This window comes from Linepithema humile, chromosome 7 (genome assembly GCF_040581485.1).
Source record: "Linepithema humile isolate Giens D197 chromosome 7, Lhum_UNIL_v1.0, whole genome shotgun sequence".
NCBI classification, from domain to species: domain Eukaryota; kingdom Metazoa; phylum Arthropoda; class Insecta; order Hymenoptera; family Formicidae; genus Linepithema; species Linepithema humile.
This window is the reverse complement of record NC_090134.1, coordinates 944,599-964,024: the sequence shown is the minus strand read 5'-3', so window position 1 is coordinate 964,024 and position 19,426 is coordinate 944,599. Positions and strand designations below refer to the sequence as shown.

The window sequence follows — 19,426 nt, the reverse complement described above, 5'->3', positions numbered from 1 at the left end:
CGCATAAATTAGGCTAACAAGAGATTGAAATTATTTGACTGATCAAAGTTTAAATATCCTACATCACACTTTGTTCTCGAAATGAAACAGATATATAATAAAGAAAGAAAAAGGAAAGCAGAAAATTGAGACAATGTATAGGAGATGCAATTCCGAAAAATAAATTTATTTTTTTATATTTTTTTAACTCTGAACACAAATGAAATTATTTATCATAAAAATATATATATTTACTTATAAATTTAACGGAATTAGTAAAAATAAAAAGAGTATCTTGACATTTTGCAGCGAACATAATCATAATTAAATTAATTCTTTTAATCGATTTGATCGTCTTTGCTGAACGACTTTTGGTTTTTGAGCAAAAGAGTCTTTAATACCTGAGCAAAAATTGCATACTTCTAATAAATGTGGTATCAATAATAAACACTCTTTGTGTCTCCATCTACCACAAATGTCTTTAAAAGCCAGATCCTGTACATGATCTTCAATTTCGTTAGCAATATTGACTACACCTAAGCATATGTTATGACTGTCCACAGAAAACAACGATTCTCTTAATTGCTCTACATTCTCAATAGTGCCATGTATTTGCATATCCAATGGCATATTCGTAACAGGCTTCTTTAAAATATTTATCTCCAGTGTCATATTTTCCTTCAGTATTACTTCTTTGAATGGATTAATAGTGTACCTGTCTTTATAATTTTCAATTGTGCTGCATGTTGGTAAAAAGAACGCCAGCAACCTCATACCATCATTCAAGTATTGAATGTACGTCCAGTGACTTGGAATATGCAACTGTTTATTATCTAAGATATTTATTATATCATTAAATGATAACGGCATGAAATTATTGCTTCTTTCTCTAATATATGTTTCAATATTCTCAATATTATGAGTATTAGATACTTCTTCTTCTTTATCCTTGATTTGTGTTTCTTTTATCCCGGAGTGTTGTCTCGGTACAGCACCTTTACGTAAACGTGGAGTTTTATATGGTACAGACTGAAAGAATGTAAATTATAAGAGTTAAATAATAAACAATTGAATTGTATTTAACTACAAGATATACAAACATAAATTAAATAAACATTGGAAAAAGTACAATTTACATCTATTATCTTGTACCTATTATTTTGTTGAATAAAGTACTTGTGCACTAGTTAGAAATAATTCATGATATTATTATGTGTATTTTGTAATACCTTGATACCTATTAAATCATAATTAAAAGTAGTATACTATTAATAAATATACAATTAATAATACTACACAATAATAATCACTAATTATTAGTTATAAATATAATTTTTTGACTGATAATTATTGATATTATATTTGATATTATATTTTTATTATATTTTTGTAAGAAAATTATTTTTTCATACATGAAAAAATAATTTTCTTATAATCCACGTGACTTACCTCGCTAAGAACATTTCCCTCTTCACTATAGGTAATGCGACTCCATAAAATATCTCCAGGTAAAAAATGCTTCTCACATACAGGTTGCATTGGCTTAATGATAAAATTTTCTCTTTCCAAAGCTGCTTGCCATAATTTTTTTGCAGCTTCATTTTTCGGTACATAGAAGTAATGAATTGTTTCTTTGTTTGAATCGTACCCAGAGGCACATTCAGGTACTATACAACGCGGCATAAGTAAATTGAAGAATGACAATGAATATTTTGTTTAATAAACTTTACTTTTGTTATATTTTGCTTGGTTGTAAGATTTTTAACTTCGCTGATTGGTATTTTTACAAATAAATATGCAAACTGATGACCAAACAAGAACTAAACGTTAATCTAAATCAACCTAAACCGGAAGCAAATGTAAACAAATGTCGCTAGCGCCACGCAGTGGTCTGCGAGCAATAGGTACTCTGTTAAAGGCGGAATAGGGCCATTTTAATAGATAATCTTTTTTTTTACATGTTATTTTCGCTTTTGGACTATTTTTAATAGCGTTAAGATGTTAATAAAATTTAATATTTTTTGTGTATTTAAGAAATTATTATGCATTATTGATTGAAGAATAGTCTTTTAATTCCTCTCCGTCTAAAAATATTCTATTTCATTTGTAGTAATAGCAAGTATATAATGCAATTCGATGGAAACACATTCTAGTCTGACCTACCCTAACTCGATAGACATAACCTGCATAACCAATGTCGAAGCACGTGTATGATGAATACGTGCCTCTGTTATTGTATATTCTGTGTATAAAGTTCTGTATATCAAATTAATTATCGTGTTTGTTAGTGAATATATTGATTAACAATCTCAATAGCAATGGATGAAATGTCGAAAGACGCGCGTTTTGCGCATATCGCAAAGGATCCGAAATTCCGACGCATTCCTAAGGCTGAGAGAAAAGTAAAAATTGACCATCGATTTAAAGATATGTTTAAAGACAAAAAGTTCACCGTGAAATATACTATCGATAAGCGCGGTAGGCCAATTAATCAAACTACCACTGAAGATCTTAGGAAATACTATGATCTGTCTAGCAGTGAAGAAGAGGATGAAGATATATCTGTCTCATCCACAAGTAGGAAAGATGAAAAGAAGAATAAAGCAAAGGATATCAAGGAAAAAGTGAAAGACAAGAAGAAGGCAATGAAGCAAGCTGACTCTGCGAAAGATTGTTTAGATAAAGAAAGCAAAGATGATCAAGTTGATGATGATTGTGCTTCAAGTAGCAAGGATTTGCTTCAAACAAAATCGAAAAAGGAATCTATTTCTGTCAATGAATCTAATAATGAATCTAATATTGAATCTGATAATGAATCCGATAATGAATCTTCATATGATGAGGATAAACTTTCCCACGAGGAAAAGAATTTTCAATTGAATTTGGATGAAAATGATAAACAACTGCATAAAAGAAGAAAAGATGAAAGTAATAAACTCACAAATGAAGTTAAAGAGAAACTAAAAGATCTTACTGTAAATTATGCCAGGGGTGAAGGCATCTTGTTCACTGATAGCTCTTCAGAAGAGGAATCATCTGAAGCCAGTGGTATAATATTACTTTTTATATTTTTTATAATTTTATATTTTTTATATAATATTTTTATATTATTTCTTATATTTTATAATATTGTAGTACTTTCAAATATTATAAGATGTAATACTAAATTTTTGTTTTATTTTTAGATATTGAAGAAGAAATTGAACACAAATGGGGCGAGCTAGACAAAGAAGCTGAAACAACAGATGAAATCACACACAGATTAGCTATTTGTAATATGGACTGGGATAGGATAAGAGCTGTAGATTTAATGATTTTACTAAATTCATTTTTACCCAGTGGTGGACTCATCCATTCTGTTACGGTAATCATAAATATAATTGTATTAAAATTATAAAATATTAATAACAATTAATTGGAGCATATAATATAAATAGTAACATATTTCTATTTCTTACATCTGATTAATTTCAGATTTATCCATCAGAGTTTGGCCAGCAACGAATGAAGGAGGAAGAGGTCAATGGACCGACAGAATTAAAAAATAATGAAAATATCGACAATGAAGATGACATCGAAGACGACATCGAAGATGATGTATGAAATATATAACGATTTTTCTATAATTTAATAATACATTTTATTTTTTATTACTTATATTAATTTTTCTTTTTCAGAATGAGGAAGGTTCAAGTTATCACATGGAAAAGTTGAGGCAGTATCAATTGAATCGATTGAAATATTATTATGCTGTGGCTGAATTTGATTCTGCCAAAACGGCAAATAAAGTATATACAGAATGCGACGGTATCGAGTACGAATCGACTGCAACTAAATTAGATTTAAGATTTATACCAGACGATATGACGTTTGACCAGGTATTTATTAAATCACAATAGGATATATTGATAGTCTATTGAAGTATTAAGAAATATTTTGAAATACTTATTGAAGGAACCTAAAGAGATATGTACTGAGATACCGGAACCTGTGAAATATCAACCACGACAGTTTACAACAACAGCTTTGCAACAAGTTAAAGTCGAGTTAACATGGGATGAAACAAATTTAGACAGGCAAGAGTTTACTCAGAAATTAAATTCAGGAAGACTACAAGATGTCGATGAAAATGATTTGCAGACATATCTAGCGAGCGGTAGCGAAAATGATTCAGGTATAATGTTATGCTATTATTTTATTTATTCTTGAATCTATATCTAATGTATAATTTTTATGCTTTATAGATACAGAGGGGGAGAAAGAAGCAACTAAGGGAGCCAATGATGATCACGAATCAGAGACAGATAATGATCCAATTAGAAAGTACAAATCTCTATTGAAAACCATTGAAGAGGAAGAAGAAGCAAAACAAAACAAGGATGTCGAATTGGAATTTACATGGGGTATTGGCACGAAAGAGAAGGCTGAGAAATTAGTTAAAGAGAGTATAAAAAATAAGGAAGAGCTCACACCTTTCGAGCAATATCTGGAAAAACGCAAAGCGAAGAAAAAAGCTAAGAAAGAAGAAAGAAAGAAGCTTAAAGAAAAAAATTCGAGCGATTCAGAAGATTCTTTACCATCTGATGTAGATGTGAATGATAAATACTTCGCGGAAGAATTTAAAAACGATAAATCATCCTATAAAAAAGAAAAGATAGACAATGAAACTAGTGATATAGAATTGTCGATTGGAGAAGAAGAAAAGCGACGTAAAGCCGAATTAGAGTTACTTCTGATGGATCAAGAGGACAGCAAGAAGCATTTCAACATGAAACAGATTGAGGAAAATGCTACTATGTCAAAATCTAAACGAAAACGTCTCAGTAAAAAGAAGAACGCGCAAGAGGAAACAAAGGAAGACAATTTCGAAGTTGACGTTAAGGATCAGAGATTCGCCGCTTTGTTTACGTCGCATCATTTCAATATCGATCCCGCAGATCCGCATTATAGAAAGACAAAAGGTACGGAAGCTTTAGTCAATGAAAAGCTAAAGAGAAGAATTGACAACGAAGCACATGCAGAAGATGTAAGTAGAAAATATTCATTAGCGACAATTTACGCTTAACTTCTAATGTACTTTGTTTATATATATGTTTAAAAATTTTTAGGATAAACAGGTTAAAAAATCGAGAACAGGTGACAAACTATCAACGGAATTGCATGCATTAGTTAAATCTGTAAAGAAAAAAACGCAAAATATTAAACAATCAATAAAATGATAATTTTATCATACATACATCTATAAAAAAAAAGTCAAATATGTGTGATAACAACCAACTCTACTCGTTTTGCCTTTTCTTTGTGTTGATATACATCTTTGTAGTAATTATAAATAATTTTTACATTAAGAGATATTAGTAATTAAGAATAATTTTTAAGATATTAAAGATTATTTTTTTTTTTTTTGTTGACAAATCACGTTCAATCTTTAATGTTGGTTATTCTGTTTGATTGCCACGTGCCGTATGCATATGCCATTAATTGCTAGGGTATTTTATTAGTACTGGATTTTAGTATCTGTTGGCTACAGTTGGCGTCAGAATTTAGTGAACGCTGTTTTACGATTTGACCAAATATATTTTCAAAAGTGCGAAGCATACGCACTCGTGTATCGATCCCGTCCGTCTAAAAGTCAGGTAGGCGAGAAAACGGTACGATATCTTCTCTCGCGTTATCTCATATTTGTGTAATACGTACAATTCATCGGGATCGGTTTGCGCACAAGTGGAAAGAAATGTTGGTTATGTTCGTTGTTGGCCGAAAACAAATAAATGAGTAATGTAGCGGTAAGTAAAGCAAAATCGGTTATATATGACAATATTATGCAAATTTGATGAATAATATACTTGCAGTTGCGAGATACGCTTACGCTAGAACGCGCGGATAAATTTATTCACGCACGACTGGTAGAAAAAACTTGCATAAATGTGTGACTGCAAGTATAGCAACGTCCCCTGCAAGGAACGTCAAAACAATGTCGGAGGATTTTAAGATGGGCCTATTCGGCTCTAAAGACAGGAATCAAGAACAAAAAGAAAAATCTTCCAAGGACAATTCTCCAGCTCAATATGCTCCATATGGTGTTGATAGCGATACTGAAACATATGACACTGAAGCTCTGAGTATGATGGATATCAATGATATTATTGGTGTGCAGTCCGGCGAACAAGTTGGCGATTCGACTTTAGAAAGTGAAATCGCCGCACTTTCACAGATCATTACAGATTCAAAAATAGAATCAATCTCGCAGTCAAATCCAAAACCAGAAACAGAACAGAGTTTATCCAAGGCATTAAATCCTACTTCTGATACCATTTGTGTTACAAATACTAATGATATTGAAGTTTCCAGTGCTGAATCCAGTATTGTGTCTGAAAAATGTACAGGTAAGAATATTTAATGCAGAAAGAAATATTTAATTGTGTTCATGAAAATGTGATACATAGAGAACTAACGTTGATTGTTTCAGGGGAAAATATTTCAAGTACAGAAATGGATCCTGTAGTTAAATATGATGAAACTTGCGATGTAAATACTGATAAAATAGTTGATGACACATCCACAGTTTGTGCATCAAAATTGTCTTCCAATGACAAATCACAAATTGAAATCAATTCGTTGACTACTATTCTAGATGATACTTCTCAGGAAAATGTCCAAAATAAGCAAGAAACAAATACTGTTTCTTCTATGGAGATTGAAAAAGATATTGTTGAGAAAATAGAGGCTCAGTCTAGCACTGAAACAGTAGAGAGTGAAAAAGAATCTAAAAACAGTGCAAAGTCTATGGTAACAGTTGGTGGTATCAGCAAGAGTTTACAATTAATAGGAGAAGCATACAACTCTGAAGATTCTGAAGAAACTGACATGAATGATGGCGATTCTTTGAAAGAAACTCCTATTTCTGCAGTACATCACGAGAAAGATAATTCTGAAGAAACTGATGAATTGGAACAAGCTGCAAAAATATTATTACAGTTAGATGATATTGCAAGTGGGCAGACTATTTCAGAGGAATCAAGTGTTAAAGTGGAAAATGTCATTGATAACCAATTAGATTTGAACAAAAAAGTTGAGTCAGAGGATTCTAGTCAACATAAAACATTACAACAGACTTTAGAAAAACAAGAGAATATAGATGATTGCGTGCTAAAAGAAAACATTGATAATGAAATATCAAGTAGCACATATGAACAAAGTGAAAATAACACAGATAAAGCGGAGACAACCGAAGAAACGTCATTAGTGTGTCAATCTTCCATCGAGACTTGTAAAGAAACTACAGATACATTAGTGGATACAATTGAAAATATAGAAGAAAGTCGGAAAGACGAAGTTCAAAATATTGAATTAGACTCGAGAGTATTATCAACACATGTTCCCGAAACAGAGAAAGAAAGTAGTTCTGCAACTTCTAATGAATTACTAGATAATTGTTCCCTTGATAATGAGAAGGAACTTGTACAAAATGTACCCGAAAGCAAAGATACGGATGCTTCTGTAGAATCTGCAAATGAAACTAAGGATTCTATGTTAATTGAGACATCTGATAAGAAATCAAATATGGCAGAAGTGACAAGTAAAAATAATGATTCTCAGGAAGCAAATATGACTATTGAAAGCTGTCAAACAACGCAGGAGATTGTTTCAATAGTAGATAAAATTAATGATTCTCAAGAAACAGCTGTTACAACTTCTGATAATCAAGATGACATGAGTGTAGAAGAGACGTCTGATTTAAAGAATGTAAGTATAGTTCAGACTACACCAGACACAAGTAATGAGGAATTAGTTTTAGATAAAGATACATCCGTACATGAACACACAGATGAAGAGAGGAATATAAAGAACGATATAACGTCTATAAGCAGTCATTTATTAAGTGAGGAAAGTTCAGATTTATGCTCCACAGATTTGATAACACAGACTGATACGAATTCAACGTCTATAGATGTTAATAATTTGGTGGAGACAGCTATTCACGCGGAAGACATCTTTACAGAAGCACTTGAATCATTAATTCCAATCGAACATGATGAATCCATCAAACAGCTTCCAACTGTATCAGAAAAATCTGCAAACGAGATTAATGATATTGCACCTAGTCAACTTGAGGATTCTATTCTAATATCAAATGAGGATTCAAATAAGACAATCGAAAATATAAACGAACCATTACTTGAGACTGAGAAAACAGAAAACGCAGAGTTAAAGATATCAGAAGCAGCATCATCTCTTAAAGAAGATGAAAATAAAACGTTATTAATACAAAATAAACCACAGCAAGAACTTGATCGATCTGAATCATGTGTACAAAATGAAGAAATTAATTTGTGTGCTATGAAAGGTAAATTGGCTTTGGAAAATGTTACACCTTTTAATCTAATATTGGAAAATATAAATCGGTTAACTGATAATTTAATTGTTTCAGACGATGATGCGGCAAGCTCCTTGCACAATATAGCAGAGAAGGAAGAAGTCGAGGAAAATATCGCTGAGATATCATCAAACAAAACAGAAATTAAAGAAATCGAGAAAGCATCAAGCTTAAAAGAAGAGGAAGTCGCAGAAATTGAAAAAAATATTGCGGAAGACGATAAAACTCAAGAGATAGTTCCAGAACCGAAAGTTCAACAATCTGATATCCAAGCCACTAATGTACAAGATACACAACATGATGAAAACGTGAAACCGTGCGATGAGACTGCAGGAACTAAAACGGAATCGGAAGATTCAATCGATGTTAATGTAACGCCGATAGTGGAGGAGAAAAATGTAAAAACCATTATAGAAGAATCCGCTGACGTCAATTTAAAAGACGTACAATCGAGTATCATTAGCACAATTGACACCTCTTTATTGCACGAAAATTCAAACGAAAGAGCAGATACTGAACAGTCGACGAAGAAACTGTCGGATGATTCAGAAAGCATAGACACCGCTGAACAAACTATAGATGCGCTCGAGGGACTGCTAACTCTTATACCAGATAGCGAAAATTCTTCGTTAAAGGACATGAAAGTGGAAGACAAGGCACCGATGGAAGAAACTGCGAGCAAAGATGTCGATATGGATCTTTTGTTGGATCAAGCGAATCAAGGCGAAGCAACCATCGCGCAAAACACTGATTATATAACAAGCGTGATTACCAGTTGTTTGACAAACAGAGATAATGAAACGAGCAAAACTGACATCAACGCGCCAACTGACGATAAAACTACCGAAGATAGCGAGGCATTAACAATGAACAAAAACATAAGTGCGGAACCGTTGAATGAAACGACTGTGGACGACGAAAGAATAGAAGAGGCTCTTGGGACGGACGGTGATTTGCAACAGAATGATTTGGATGTGGATTTCGAGGATAATCGATTGGAACCGATTGGAGAATTGGAGGAAAATGAGGCGAAGTTAGAATTGCCGCAGGACATTTTATTGGAGAGTGTGATGGCGAGAGAGAACGTGTCCCGATGCACCTCGAGCGTTATCGAAAATTCGCAGTCGAGTTCGGAAATATCCGAGTTGGAATCCGCGGTGAAGTTTCTGCAGGAATCCGAGGAACAAACGATAGACTCGCCGCTGGTACTCTCGCCGAAAATGGTGGAAAGCGTCGTCGAGGATATAACCAAACAGGCGAACGAGGAGCTTTACGTGCCCGTTGACGACGAAGTTGAGTCTGAGTTGGCGAATCTGCGAGACGCCGCAGCGGCGGATTCCATTTCCATTTCGGAAGCCGAGATCATATCAGAGGCTGCGAAGCTCGAGAAGGAACGAGAAATAGCGGTGCAGATGCAGAACGTATCCAGTGCTGATGTGAAAGACGTCGAAATAAGCAAAGAGATCAAACCGAGTGAAGAAACAGAAGATCGCACGTTTTCGAAGACTTTGTCTGACACCGCGACTGTCGTGGGTAGTTCCCTGAATGTGCAAGTAACGGACCGGATGCACGTCGAAAAGGAAGCTGCGTTCGAAATTAGACCGTTGTCGAGCGAAGGTATTTTGAAGGCGTGCGAGCGAATCCCGAGAACGTCGATATTGGAGGAGCGACTGAAGGAACCACCGAAGATTGAGATACCCGTTCCGGATTCAGCTAAAATGTTAGAATCCTCCATCAGCCCGAATGACAGTCTTCTCATGCCGAAGGACGCGAGAGCTGTCGCGTACTCGAGGATGTTGGAATCGCCAAAGTCGGCCGAGAAGACTGAATCGAAGGGCCCCGATACGCCGCGCAGAGACGAGAAGCACTCGGACTTTGAGAACGTCGGCTCGCCGAGAATAATCCTGAAGATCGCCAAGTCCGCTATTGCAGATTGCAGCGAGCCGCGCTCGCCGAAGAGCCCGAAGATCCGATCGGCTACGAACTCGCCGAATCCCGAGGATAGTCCGGGTCAGAAATTGGGAAAGATTAAGCTAAAGCTGTCAAAGGGCGGTCATCCATCTATAATATCCAACGAGTATGCGGAGGAGATCAATCAGTGGCACACCTCCGATAACGCGCCGTCATTGTCTCCCATCGGCATGAAAATCAAGCTGTCCAAGTCTGGCGACGCTTCTATCGTGAGTGCGGAAAAGCACGAAAACATAGACGATTCAAAGGAGGCGAAGTACAAAATTGAAGAACCGAAGAGAACGGATTCGCCGATCGGTATGAAGATTAAGTTATCCAAGTCTGGAGACGCTTCGATCATCTCAGATTCCAAGCAGCAGGATTCCAGCAAGGAAGCTTTTACGAAGCACAAGGAGAAATTGGAGATTTCGCAAGGAAGTCCTAAGAGAACCGAATCGCCGATCGGAATGAAGTTCAAGCTCTCCAAGACTGGTGACGCCTCTATCATACAAACTGATAAGCCGGAATCTTCAGAGGAGCACAAGGAGGCACCGAAACGAACCGATTCTCCGATCGGTATGAAAATTAAACTGTCGAAAACCGGCGATGCTTCGATCGTGTCTCCGGATATTCCCGAGGACACGAAGGAGTCGTCGAAGGCAAAGGAGAAGCAGGATTACCCGGAGCCGCCGAAGAGGACCGAGTCTCCGATCGGGATGAAAATAAAGCTGTCCAAGTGCAAAGGTGGCGCATCTATTGTTCCGGTGGATAACACGGAGGATACAAGAGACAAACTGGAAGTACCTGAGCCGCCTAAGCGCACCGAATCGCCGCTCGGTATGAAATTCAAGTTGTCTAAATCGGGTGACGCGTCTATTATACACTCCGAAGTGACGGACGACGTGAAGGATACGAGATGCAAAGAAAAATCCGAGATGACGCAAGATACGATGAAAACATCGGAGTCTTCCGGCATCAAGATTAAGATGATAAAGACGGGTGAGACGACGTCGTCGACATTGATGGACATGATTGAGGAACAAGACACGCTTCAAGCCTCAGAATCTACAGCCGCCATTCCGAAGATCAAAGTATCGAAATCTGGAGATGCGTCCGATAAAACGGAGTCAGCGGAAGATTCGAAGCCACGGGAGGGTCAGGCGGAAGCGAAGAGAACGGAATCTCCGCTCGGCATGAAGATCAAGTTGTCTAAAAGCGGTGATGCTTCTATCGTGCAGAGCGAAGCCACCGCGGAAGATCATCAAAGCAAAGCTACGCGTATGTCCGATGCGGAACACTCCAAAGGCGGCGACTCGTCCATCGGAATGAAGATTAAACTGTTCAAAACGGGCGATGCTTCGGTGATGGACACACCTTCCAGTTCTTCCGAGAAGAAGGACAAGCAGCAGAGGCGTAGGGAGGCCACAGATTCGCCGCTGGAGATGAAGATCAAACTATCCAAGACCGGTCATCCCACCATCGTAACCTGCGATACTCACGGCGAATCCTCCGCGCACAAAGGCAAAGATGTAGCGGTTCTGGATTCCATATTGAGCTTCCCTCACAGATACATGGAGCAGACAACAGTGCCCAAAGAGCCTGGATTGAAGATGCTGAAATCCGGGCATCATTCATCCATTTTGCAGAGCAATCGGGCCGAGCTGACGATTGAACCGGTGCAGAGCAGGAAACAATCAGCGGAGAACACCCAGCAGCAAATCGATATATCGCCAAAGCGCAAGGACGTAACGATCTCGCCGATTGAGAGCAAGAAATCCAAGCTGGAAGCGCAGCTTTCGCAGATTTTACCAGAGGTTACTATCCAACCGGTGGTGTGTCGGGATCAGAAGCAGCAACAACAACAGCAATTGTTGTTCGACCCGAACACGAATCTGATCAGTCGACAGCAGATGAATGTGATCAACCAGGAGATCAGTATCACGCAGGTGCGACCGTCAGACGTGGGCGAGAAGCTGAAGGATCTTTTGAGCAAGAACACTATCAATTCGCCGGGTGGATCGTCGGATTGCGAGATTATCGAGCATCGCCCGGAGCTGATAATCGTCAATGAAAACTCGAATTCTAGCCAGGACGTTGTCATCATAGAGGAAGTGACGCCTAAGAGAAGTATTGCTGATATTAAAGTGCCGAAGAAGAGAGGCAGACCGCGAAGAAATCCAATGGTGGTGCAACAGCAGCTCGTTCAACAATCAACCGCGCAAATGTTGATACCCAGAGATCCTTTAGCCTTGGATGAGGTGCAGCAAGTTCCTCCGCAACAACTCGAACACAGAGAGAACGAGAGGCCTAAAAGAACCTGCAGAAGCCAGAAGAGTTACGCCCCACCCAAAAGAGGCAGAGGACGAGGTTTGTTTCTTTCGAAAAAAAATTTATTAAAATATAATAAAATATATTTTTATGTGTTCAAATAAAGTAGGATTGTGTAAAGTTGGTTAAAATATTATAAACGTGATTAATGTCAAACAATATCAATAATACTGAAGATGGTCGGGCATTACGCCTGGATCGCCTGGATCGCCTGGATCGCCTGGATTGAAAAATAATAATTATTTTACACAAACATCTAGCGTTCCTTTCTGCTTACTCTATTGTGTTTTATAAAAACATATAGATTTAACTCAACAGAAAGGTTGTGATAAACATATACAATAAGCCACAAAAGTTTTTAAACACATTTACGTTTAAAATTTTTAATAAGTAAAATATATATCGATATATTTTATATAGTAATAAAATTTAATAGCTATATAAACTCAGAGCCAGGTATTAGTTGCTCAGTAAAGTGTATTTAAATAAAATAGTTACATACGTTTCGGTCCATTTGTTTTGACCATCCTCAGTGAGAGATACAAAGTAAACGAAACGTTAGTAAAACATAAGTGTACGTATAAGACGCAACATTGTCGAAGGTCGGTTATAAAAATCAATCAGTTTCAAAAAATTGTACATCCTCTTACTTGAGTGTAATACCTAACTCTGGGCTTATATAGCTATTAAATTTTATTGTTATAATTTTATCATTAGAAAGCCCAATTAGACATTTCTTTTATTAATAATAATTTTATATAGTATTACGAAATAACAAATATCGTTATCGATTTTTGATATTTTTTAATTTTGTACGCTATTAAAATAATTTTGTACGCTATTAAAATATAATATTAAATATAATATTAAATATAATATTAACAGAAGAATACTAATTTTCGCTTTGTTATAGGTCGTGGTAAACGGAAAATGGATAACGTGGAACCTTTGGTTGCGAAAAAGCCTCGTATAGATCAAGACTTGTCTGCTATAGAAGCATCGACGATGGCTGTCATTACCATCGACGAAACGACACCGATACAGCAAGATTCGCTGCGGAAATCATCGGAATTGTACAAGGCGCTTAAACAGCCGCCCATGGATTGTAAAATAGAGAAACACATATTGAGTCGCAAAGAAGCAGGGAAGAAAGACTTGAAAGTCTCTAAGTCCGAGATAATGATGCAACTGGAATCTGCCAGATCGTCGTGCGTCCAAGAAGACCTATCGAAAGCGTCCACGAGTCAAATATCCGCAGATTCAAAAGCTGACCAGCATAAAAAGCCGGCTATAGAAATTGTCTCTGAAAAGATGCAGAAAGCGGCGGGAAAGCAACACGCGGAGAATAAAGGCATGAATAAAGTGTCGGATGGGTCGAGAATATCCGAAATTAAAGAGATACCTGTACCGCCCGGACATTCGAATTGGTTAACGCCGACATCTAAGAAGCAAGCGGACACCACGGCTATCAGAGGCGAAACGGTGTCGACGGTGCAAGTAATCGATGAGGAGACGAGAATGAGCGCCGAGTCCGGCTCGAGATCTCAGACACCGGCTAGAAATATATCAGCACCGGGTTTGTATTTACATTAACATTAGAATGATAATATGAAATATTATAATTGAACTAAATATTATATAACTTTTATTAATTTATTATCTTTAAAGAATTATGAGATATTACATCTCGGAATCGGTAACATGTTTTATTTATTGATTCCTAGAGCAAAATTTTCATAATTTTAAAAAAGAACTATGCGACTACCTAAAAATCAAGAGACAGTAATATTCCTATTATAATGCTATCGTTAACGTCGTAATTTAACAATAGCACGAATATCGTTTGACATATACACACCTACACACACATACACACACTATTTTAAATATTACATAGCAAAGATTTTAATAATATGTTTTAAGATTTTTCTATATTAATTTCTATATTAATATATTTGTTTTTTATTATTACATTGTTTTAGACTTTTATCTTTAAATAGTTTAGAAATATATTTTTTTAAATTTTCTATTGAGTTTTCTATTTTTTATTAAATTATATTTGATTTGACAATAATATTGTGCATATTGTTACAATTCTATTTTTATTATTTATTAATACAAAACGGAATCATATCGATAAAGATATAATTTTTTTATTGCATAAGTCTAGAAAAAAAAAATTATTTTTAGTTTGATCATTGAACAGCTGGGTTGAATTGAATATATTGGTACACATCCAACTCCAAGCTGACTAAAAATAGATCTTTTCTTGTGGCATAAGACGTTTCTCAAGTAACTAAATACGAAATTGCAATGATGTGCTTAAATGCGAGGCAGTGTACATCATTTCTCTTATTTGCAATATGTGTTGCAATTATGCTGTGCTTAGCAGCATTAAAAACGCTTATAATAATTCGCATATCGTCTATATAAGTATATACTATTTGTGTATATTTTTGTGAAAATAATAGAGTGAAAATAATATTTCCTATAAAGATTAATTTTTACTGTAATTGACATTACAGCTTCGGAGACAATAATAAATGAAGAATCGCAAGGTAGTGTCCTGAGTACTGCTACGACCGAATCAGAAAAAGTCAAAGTAAAAAACCGGAGGATGGAGATTAATTTTGATCCCGATGAAGGACCGTTCACTGTTGATAAAATAGCAGAATACGAGTGGCCACTTGACCGAAAGGGCGAAACTTTCATGATACAGGAACAGATATCGCAGTATCTTGGCGTAAAGTCTTTCAAGCGTAAATATCCAGATCTCAAACGTAGGGTTGTTGATATGGAAGAGAGAAATTATTTAAGGGAAAATGGATTGGTTAGCGAAGCAATGTGTGATATGGGTAAGGTCATTTTTATGAATTTTCTTGTATGAAAAATTTATATATATACATTTAATTGTATATAATTTTAAATTAATTATGTTATATGAATTTATATAAAGGTGGAAGTCATTTACACACGTAAATTTGAATAAATTGACAAAGAATTTCTTTTTATTGATTTCTCGTAAACGATAACAAAACTTGTCTCTCTCTCTCTCTCTTTCCAATAAAAAATAAATTTAAGATCAAAAATAGTAAATAAATATACTGATGTTCTTATATCACCATTCAGGTTTAACAGCGGTGTGCAGTTCAGAAGTACTGGATGTAATGTGCAGTGACTTCCCCGATCAGTACGAAGAGTATCGCAAGCACATGCGCGAGAAGCAAGTCAAGGAACATTCCAAAAAGCAGAAGGAATTATCGGCCGCGGCGAACGCGGAGAGGAATAGAATAGATCTTGCGGAAATGGCGGTGCAGTCGGCAATGTCGTGGAATATTAGTCTAAATAAAGCTCGCAAGGAGAACCGCAAGTGCTGCTTAGATTTGCAGACTTTCACGATTCACGTGCCAAAAAAGCAACAGAAGGTCGATCCGGAGCACAAAGTGGGACATTATCCGGTTGCATTGATACCGGGGCAATATACCGATTATTATAGGGAATATACACCAGCGGAATTACGATATTATCCTTTAAATACAGTTTTGTACGGACCCACGCGGCCTAATGAGCGTAAATTCGATAGTCAATCGGAAGGTTCTCAAAGCGATAGCGATAGCGAATCTTCTTCCGATGACTCAAGGCAAGTAATGAGCTATTATAAAATTTTATATAGTTTACTTTTTAAATTCTTAAGACCGCGATTACTGTGTACGCAGAATGGTTCCAAAATAAGATGCCAAATAATATTTTTTAATTAATTTAGAATTAGAGTTCATGATAAACATATATCAATATTATAATTAATTAGGAAATAATAATGATTTTGTTTGAATAGTTCATCTTCCAGCGAAGGCACGCAAGATACGGAAGGATCTCAGTCAACTATGGACGACGTAGACATGGATATCTCAAACTCGAAAGATGATGTAAAATTGAAGTGCAAGATGTGCCTGAAAATTTTAAATAAACATAACAAGAGTGAAATTTTAATTCAATGTGGTACTTGCAATGGAAATGGTAAAAATTACATTGCAAATTAAATTACTCGCATGTTTTTGTACAGAACTAATTAAGATAATTATTGTTTTCAGTTCATCCATCCTGTATAGATTTAACATTGGATATGGTACCGCACATTCAGTCATATGCATGGCAATGTACTGATTGTAAAACGTGCGCGCAATGTCACGATCCGGCGGATGAAGACAAAATGCTCTTTTGTGACATGTGCGATCGTGGGTGAGTTACATTTACGAATACTCGGCATCGCTATGTGTTATATTTTCTATTTTATTTGAAAAATATTAACTTTTTTATTTCAATTTTGTTAAGAAAAAAAATTCTATGTATTATAATTTTTTCAATCAGTTACCTGCAATTTAGATTTATTGCTGCAAGATTTCTAATTAATATAACACAATATTGCATGTTTAGGTACCATATCTATTGTGTTGGTTTGCGGCGAGTACCACAAGGAAGATGGCATTGTCAGGAATGCGCTGTGTGCGCAAATTGCGGTTCTAGAGAACCCGGAGGAGCTAATTCAGACAGAAACAGTGTGGCGCTATGGCAACATGAATATAAAAAAGGCGAGAAAAACACTCGAGTTTATGTGTCCACACTCTGTGTACCATGTTCGAAGTGAGTAAAATTTATGATGCATCAGTTTTTTTAAACTATGCTGGGCTTTCAGTTGCTTGACGATTTCCATGGCTCACACCATAACACTTTTTCAACATCTTCTCTTTTGGTTACATCAAATTTATGCAGAATTCAGCAACCAATTTTCCCTGTTTGTTCTTTTTTAATTTCACAAAATACTATGGCACTTTCAGTTTTAAATTTTTATTTAATTAAGATTTTCTTAAAATATTAGTTTTGCAGACAGAATTAAAAAACTGACTAAGTTAGCTAAAAAAAATAAAAATTTGACGCCAAATGTTTGTATTTTTACACAATAATTTGTCAAAATAATTTTTCTTTTATGGCTTACAATTTAAAAATCACAACTGTTCACTTCTCGAATTTTTTGTTAAAAAAATCTTTACGACTAAATTAAAGGATAGGTAGTGTGTTACCATGTGACATTTTTAAACCCTATTCCGTATACCAAGCACCGCTATAATACATAATATACCCTTACCTGAATTCACTAACCACATGATCTTTATGCGATAACAAGGCTCTGGCGAAAGGGTCGCTATTGCCCGCACTGCAGTCGCTGTCATACGTCCCAAAGGCTCGACCTGGAAGCGAATCTAGTGCATTGCAGCGCATGTGACAAATATCTGCACTTAGGTATTGACACCAAATTTCATGATTGTGTTAGTTTAACACTTTGAATATTTACGGATTCACGCATTAGCGTGCTTTATCATTAAAAATCGCGTTAAACATTAAGTACATGGATCTGTCAACTTCGATAAGCAAAATTTATTTTTATCACATTAATCCATATAATTTTTTCTTTTCGATTGTACAACTATCAAAGATCTCATCTTAATTTTAAATGTGTGATAAAAATATTTGTACGTTTCGGAGTTTAATTTAAACTTTCAGCTGACGTTCAAAGTGTTAAGTCCATCGCATGTTGTAATATACATTTTAGCATCTGCACGCTATTGAATTTTGTTTATCATCGCCATTTTGAAAGCTACATTTTAATTATTTGCTATTTAGTATGTACATGGACACATTTCTATCCTTTTACTTCTCCTCTTTACCAGATAAGAACTATAAATTATAGTGGATGCTATAGTACAGAGATGTCAAATGGAATTAATCGAAGTCTGATATGCTCCTGTCTGTTTCTACTTATCTTTCTAGAATTCATGGTTCTCAAGCAATAATTAGTATCATTATCTGCCTGTTGATAATACTTTAATTTGGAAAATGAGAAATCTTAAAAGAAAAAGGAGTTCTGCTCGCGATACAAAAATAGCTTTGTGCAATCCCTATTGCGGAACACTGAACCTCGTGAAATAAATATCTAATTGTTTCTATATTTTTTTCAGAATGCGTGGAGACCAAGGGACTAGCGGTTGACAAGAAAAATTACCTGTGTGATTTTTGTACACCGTCGACTCGTCACCAAATGACAAAGCCGTTAGTTTCGAAAGTGCTCAAAACATGAACGTAATCATAGCATCGAGCAGTGCTGTACGAACAGAAAGATATCGAGCTGTGTAGTAAACATGCCAGTGCAGTGTATTGTATTATATTATAAAGTATAGCTAATTTTTTTTATTGAGTGTTCTGTTTTATTGAGCAAGTATACGCAAGATTTTCTTCTCGAATACTTGGTAACGAATGAGTCACATTGTACATAGTTTTGGGATAAGTAATTTAACTTGTGACTTTGAATTTTTACTATGTGTACGTTTGCCGCAAAAGAAACGGTGAATTGTCTGATAAGGAATAAATTAAATGCTCAATTCTGATTGTCTCGTCAGAATTACAGAATATAACGCACAAAATGTACGAGAAGCTGCGCACTTTGTCTTGATCATAGATTCTTTTATGAATACGAAATTGATTTAAGTCCACAAGCTTGGTTAAATATCACTTTTTTTATAACTTTTGCATTTATACAATATTAACATTTTGTTAAGTGAATATTTATTTAACATAAAGCAAAGTAAGAAAAAATGAACGAAGTATTGTCACACGACAGTTGCAGTGTTGTACTTTTCAACCAACAACGGTTTTATAAAATATTACTATTTTTCGTCGACTGCCATATATATGTAAAATAGAAGGGAAAAAATAAAAAGTGAAACTGAAAGGAATGGC

General features: G+C 35.6%; 2 protein-coding genes and 1 long non-coding RNA gene across 5 annotated transcripts; 2 read left to right on the top strand and 1 right to left on the bottom strand.

Annotated features, from left to right (window-relative positions):
* Positions 1-784: 784 nt before the first annotated feature.
* LOC105678444 (uncharacterized) lies at positions 785-1,851 on the bottom strand. Its single transcript, XR_010891275.1, has 2 exons — positions 1,429-1,851; positions 785-1,008 (listed from the first exon to the last, which is right to left on the bottom strand). It is a non-coding gene; the product is annotated as an uncharacterized lncRNA (long non-coding RNA).
* Positions 1,852-2,138: 287 nt separating this feature from the next.
* Positions 2,139-5,261, top strand: LOC105678439 (ESF1 homolog). Its single transcript, XM_012377790.2, has 7 exons — positions 2,139-3,027; positions 3,165-3,343; positions 3,454-3,576; positions 3,657-3,857; positions 3,934-4,153; positions 4,224-5,005; positions 5,088-5,261. Exons 1-7 carry the CDS (start codon positions 2,298-2,300, stop codon positions 5,196-5,198), a joined length of 2,346 nt encoding a protein of 781 aa, XP_012233213.2. The 5' UTR covers positions 2,139-2,297; the 3' UTR covers positions 5,199-5,261.
* A 118-nt stretch (positions 5,262-5,379) lies between these two features.
* e(y)3 (enhancer of yellow 3) lies at positions 5,380-19,422 on the top strand. Of its 3 annotated transcripts, none has more exons than XM_067359448.1 (12): positions 5,380-5,765; positions 5,832-6,365; positions 6,449-8,326; positions 8,411-12,673; positions 13,548-14,210; positions 15,160-15,393; positions 15,764-16,274; positions 16,470-16,651; positions 16,726-16,873; positions 17,069-17,275; positions 17,817-17,932; positions 18,649-19,422. In XM_067359448.1, the coding sequence occupies exons 2-12, from the start codon at positions 5,954-5,956 to the stop codon at positions 18,765-18,767; spliced, it is 8,733 nt and encodes a 2,910-aa protein (XP_067215549.1). In that variant the 5' UTR covers positions 5,380-5,765; positions 5,832-5,953; the 3' UTR covers positions 18,768-19,422. The 3 variants fall into 3 exon arrangements, with proteins under 3 accessions (XP_067215549.1, XP_012233212.2, XP_067215550.1); XM_012377789.2 differs by having other exon boundaries at positions 15,160-15,489; XM_067359449.1 differs by lacking the exon at positions 17,817-17,932 and having other exon boundaries at positions 15,160-15,489.
* The last annotated feature ends 4 nt before the right edge of the window (positions 19,423-19,426 follow it).